The following is a 5,268-nucleotide window of genomic DNA, read 5'->3' as shown; positions in this document are numbered from 1 at the left end:
TTTCTGACAGTTGCTGATGTCAGTTCTGACTCCTGACTCGTAATATTCAACAGTAAATGTATATTTTTCACAAACTTTCGACTTCACAGAAAAGGCAGGGAGACTTCGGGGGTCATGTGAGAAAAATGTAACTAGATCCGTTTTCATTTCAAAATTGCAATGTTCCCGCCCTTTTGTTAGCATTTAATCTTTGAGATTAAAGATCTGCTGTGTGCTCAAGGATATCGATCTTAAAACCCAGCCTAATTCAATTTTGTTGAGTAATTTGTTTTGTCCTAATTTGAATCGATTCTTGTCATTTGATTGAAGAAAACAATAGAGATATTTGGACAAACATAGATATTGATTTGCACTTAATTACTTGAAAATACATTACATTACCAACAAAAACTAGTTTAGAACCACATTTTTAATGGCTCTATATTTTGATGCATTTATATCCTTACAAGAAAAAGAAATGACATGGATAGACATTTGATTTTTAGGAATTGTAGACCGAAGCCAACGCGGCGTGATCATCTCAGATTCACTTTACTGGAGCTTTAGATACCTCAGCCTGCACGGTTCCAAATGACAAAATTAGATTTAGCTTAGACAAAATTTAACTTGTCAAGTCCTAAACCACTCATTTTTAGTATTAATAAGATAATTATAGTTTCAACTAGAAATACAAGATGAATGGATACGTTGTTTAACTTGATCATTTGAATTATAATGAGTATGAGGGATACATGTGATTTAGTGTGAATATGCCTAGACACTACAGTGTGCTTGTTTTTGAATTATAATGAGTATGAGGGAAGTATGGGTGTACTCATGTGGAAAATGGACATTGTCTACTTCAACTGATCAGACAAACCATGTTAGCTATTTGCCTATTTGCCTGTTTATCTTAACAGGACTTATTGTAATTTTCATTTTTTCGGACAAACTTAATACCAGTGGCTTAATTGAAATGGTATGGAAGGAAAAATACAAAATATAAGCCGTTCCATATGGTTAAGAGGAGTGACTGACTAGACAGTAGTACTGACTACTATGTACATATATACTTTATGGTGCTCTAGTAATACATACCTCTGTTCTTCTTTGCTGATACTGCTATTAGCACCAGTTGTCCTGTAATTGGGAAAAGGAACTTTCCCAGACTCAATATGCTTGACATCTTCAACCAATATTTCATACTGCCTCTTAACTTCATCGACAGTTTTTCCACCAACAGCCCTGGCAATATTGTGCCAACGATCAGGGGTGTTCTTATCATATATAGCTAAAGCTTCTTCAAACAGCTTGTTCTGCTTGGAAGTCCAGTTTGAGCTTGAGCTTCTTGACATTTTTGTATAGGGGGGTTAAGTAGTAGTGTACTACTAGTGTAGTACTGTGTTGGTTGGGCGGTGAAGTAGGTGAGAAAAGTAGCCTGGTGTGATAGAATACTTGAATGTAGAAGAGAATTAAGACTTGGGAGTCAAGGGAGAGAAGACTTGAAGTCAGAATGGTGTGAGCAAAATGAAGCCACGCGAGCTCTTTATAGGCAAGAACAAAGATGGATGTGGTGGGGTTGTGCCAGTTGGCGAATAAATTTTGCAAATTTAGTGTAGAATAATTCATGACTCGTTTTATTAAGAACCACATAGTGAAGTAGGACAATGAACAACATGGTTGAAGATTCAAACCCAACACATATTTTCGTATTCTCTTCTTAAGAAAAAGAGAAAATATCCCAAAATACCTTTATTTCCTTTACAAAAGTATATCACCATGTAAACAAGAAAGACCCTTTACACAAATTAATATAGAAAACTCATTGAAGATATTATAAGAGAAAGGGTATATAGTTTTGCTTTTGAAGTATTGCAAACTTCTAATAATTTGTTAAAATACGTGTTATTGATTATTGGATATGAAACTTCATTTCATTCCCAAAAGTATTGTCTGTAAAACTAGATATACCCTATAGTAATATAGAATACCCAATAAAGATAAGATATTGTAAGCCAAAGGGGTAGTTTTGTTGTTCTTGAAAGAATGCAGAGTTTTAAGTTGTTAAATACACAGAATCATTTCTCTTGATATGAAATTTTCTTGTGCACGTGTTGCTTTTATTGTTAACTGTTTGTTAACTTAACAAAATACACGTGGTTTAAACTTTAAACAAAGAACTGTCTCATTCTCATCAGTAAATGTCTAAAGGGGTTGAGTAAGAAGATAAGTGTACTAAAAATAGAAATCCAGCTGGTACCTTTCCTTTGTAAGAAATCTAATCTTTATTTTCACTGTCTGCTCTGCTTTCAACTTAGTTTGTCTCTTGTAATGTCTCTATATAATACTTTGAAGTTCAGTACAGAAGTATGTGTAACGAAACCGTACACAATGCTCACGAGCTTACACAACTACACCACCAATTTTTTCTCTCTCGTTAACAGTGCTGTAGCAAAGGCCAAAGGGTATCTATCCCTTTGAATTCTCTCTGGGATTTTGTTTCGTTACAGTAAATCTCATACGTCATGTAGAATTGGAGTTTTGTTAACTTTTTTCTGAGCAACATTCCAAACTCTGCCAGCTTGATTCCGTACTATGAAGGTGTGGTGTTTTTCTGCATAATAGGTCAACAGGTGTTCTTTTGGAATTTAAGACTCTGCATTCTTTTCGAATCATGCATACAAGTCGGCCATTCAGCTTTAGAATTTAAATGTTTGTACATTATTATAGAATTATTCCTGCTAATGAGCGGTCTGTCAGAGTGATTAACCAAAAATTGTGCAAATCTAGTTCTCAACTTCTCATAGTGTACTTATATATGTTTCTAGCCTTCTTAGTGGCGACATTATGAAATTAGTTATAATTACTGTCCCCATTATTGTAGTAATGTAGACTTACTGTCTGCCCTTATTCCGTTAAGCATCTGTTAGTGAAAGTAACTAAGAGACTTCATGATGAGGAAAGTTTTAAATTAGAGGACAATGAGAAAGGATGTGGGTCATGATCTTGCTTGAGGGCTATTTCTAGGTGAGTTACAACTTTGTACATGTCACTAGTATTCTCTTAATCTCTTCACAACTCATATCAATCCTTTAATCAAATTAGAAATGGCGCTAGTTGGATTGTCCCTCACAACCTCATCAAAAAAGTGATCCACCTAACAAGTAAATTGTTGGCATGCTAATGACCCTCTGATCTTCCTGTAACTGTAATGCATGCGTTAATGTCTTGGCAAAGTGTTTGAGATGCCTATATTTGATTAGGGATGGCTATTCAAGCCTTAGATATTGGTTATGGAAGCAGACAATACCCCAAATCTCCAACACATATTGCTACATACTAAGCACCTCCTCTCGCGAAGTGATCATTCGTGTATAAAGAAAGTAAGTCAACAATGTGTGGTTGGAGGTGCTTTGTAGAATCTCTGCTCCTAAACACTTCATTACTGAAATCTCACTTGGGTTGGAGATGCTCTAGTGCCCTTTGGTATGCTATAAGGTGATCATTGCATGTTCCTTGTTAATTTGATATTATGCAAGAAAAAGCAAGTATTATCTAGCTCAAACGAGTATACTACATTTGATAACATACAAAACACATGGATTAACTTTAATTTATTGATTTGAATTGTTACGATTTGTACTGGTGTTAGCTTGAACACGTACAAAAGAAAGGATAAGAGGGTGTTCAAGTTGTTCTTTGAATTTTAACTCATTTTAGAATGGTGGGCATGATAACTTTTTATACCTACGTACTCCCAAAGGAAAAACAAAGGAATTTGGACTTCTCTGAGTGAGCTCACGGGTGGAGTATGGTGGGCCAAACACATGTATTGTAGCAGTAGACGTACAGGTGGGATTGTGGGAATATCTACTGATGTAACCATACAATACAAAATCCTAACATCAGGCTTAAGTGGGCAGCCAAACTATGTGCATGTGATTGATGTTTTATTGATCCGGCCAGTTGAATATGTTCTTTCAGCCACCAGTTTGTTCTTTCACTCTCCACACCTTTCTCTGTGGCAGTATCAGGAACCTTAATAAGAGTTCTGTCACCCGCCAACTAATGTGTCAATAAGAGTAGCTTGGTCTTCTTTTTCGGTCGTTCATTTCCCAGATTACCCAGCATCAGTCTAATGTAGTAACGTGGTGTTCAAGAAAACCATGCGTGTATACCTAGACTCAACTAGGATCCGCACATAATAAATCACAACTATACATAGAGGGGTCAGTCTTGAGTCCAGTTTATATTGTTTCATTCATTGTTGTAGAGCGTAAAAGTGATTCATCGATCGATAGGGTGTGTATATGTAATATGTTGTAATGTAATAACATAGTAGCATTCGCTCTAACATGAAGTTACGGAGCCAGGAATCTGAGTTTGGTCCCCCCTGGATCCATCACTGCTGACATGATAAAGTTCTTCATTTAAAACACTATCCATGTAACTATTTCAAATTCTTTTACTGACTATACGTGCTGTAAATTTATATATAAATGGATAATCTAATTTTCTCAGTAGATGTTTGATAATACTAGAAGACCGAAACGTACATCTGGTATCTGTATCTATACGTTATCAGTACATGTTTATCATACTGTACAATACTTTTATTAGGTGAAGAAATATGTTTGTCCTTAACAAGTGAAAATCTGCTGGAATATCGAGCTAAAAAACTTGATAGGCTGATTGCAGTTTGGAATCTCAGTGGCTTTCAGTTGGATAACCTCAGCCCAGCCCCCAGGGCCCTTGCTCTGGCCCAGATCTTCTGCAAGTAGGATCAACTGTGGTCTATTCTGTGGTACTAGAATCCACCAAAAAAATGTTCCATCCTAATTGGGAGAAAAGTGTGGAAAAGGGCTTCATTAGGGAAATGCTTCTTTGTAAAGAACCAGGACAATATCTTTTTTTCCAGATTTCTGCTCCCCTAGTTGAGCTAGTAAATTGATTAGTCGTGACATTTTCTCGTTTGCATCTTCTATCTTGGAGAAGAAAGAGGAACTCTTATGCTTAATTAAGCAGTTAACGGAAAAAGAAATTAGATTCTGTTCACTCTGTGCACTGTATAGTGTTAAAAATAAGAGGGAACTATGAAAGTTAAAGAACGTCACAATGTCTCATTATGGTCATTATAGTTGATTCATGAATTCATCCCATGTTAGCGTTCTAGTTACAAGTTTTGAAACGGATGGAAGTACAAGATTAGTCTTAGCTGACGCGTGCATATTTATTTGAATAACGTAAATCTTGGTTAATTAAAAACTGTGGGAAGGATGGAAGCATATC

At 35.9% G+C, this 5,268-nt stretch overlaps 1 protein-coding gene across 1 annotated transcript; it reads right to left on the bottom strand.

The window, feature by feature from the left end:
• Positions 1-324: 324 nt before the first annotated feature.
• On the bottom strand, positions 325-1,499 carry LOC147502893 (protein RADIALIS-like 1). The gene is made up of 2 exons (XM_086607716.1): positions 1,078-1,499; positions 325-556 (listed from the first exon to the last, which is right to left on the bottom strand). Exons 1-2 carry the CDS (start codon positions 1,332-1,334, stop codon positions 532-534), a joined length of 282 nt encoding a protein of 93 aa, XP_086463842.1. The 5' UTR covers positions 1,335-1,499; the 3' UTR covers positions 325-531.
• Positions 1,500-5,268: the final 3,769 nt, after the last annotated feature.

This window comes from Coptis chinensis, chromosome 4, assembly GCF_015680905.1.
Source record: "Coptis chinensis isolate HL-2020 chromosome 4, ASM1568090v1, whole genome shotgun sequence".
Classification (NCBI taxonomy): domain Eukaryota; kingdom Viridiplantae; phylum Streptophyta; class Magnoliopsida; order Ranunculales; family Ranunculaceae; genus Coptis; species Coptis chinensis.
This window is presented reverse-complemented; position numbering and strand designations above follow the sequence as displayed.

What these genes read in the sequence shown, in the direction of transcription:
- LOC147502893 (XM_086607716.1), bottom strand. Translation starts at nt 1,334, where the DNA reads ATGTCAAGAAGCTCAAGCTCAAACTGGACTTCCAAGCAGAACAAGCTG. An exon ending in ATCAGCAAAGAAGAACAGAG is followed by an intron (nt 557 to 1,077) that starts GTATGTATTACT and finishes GGAACCGTGCAG; the next exon opens with GCTGAGGTATCTAAAGCTCC.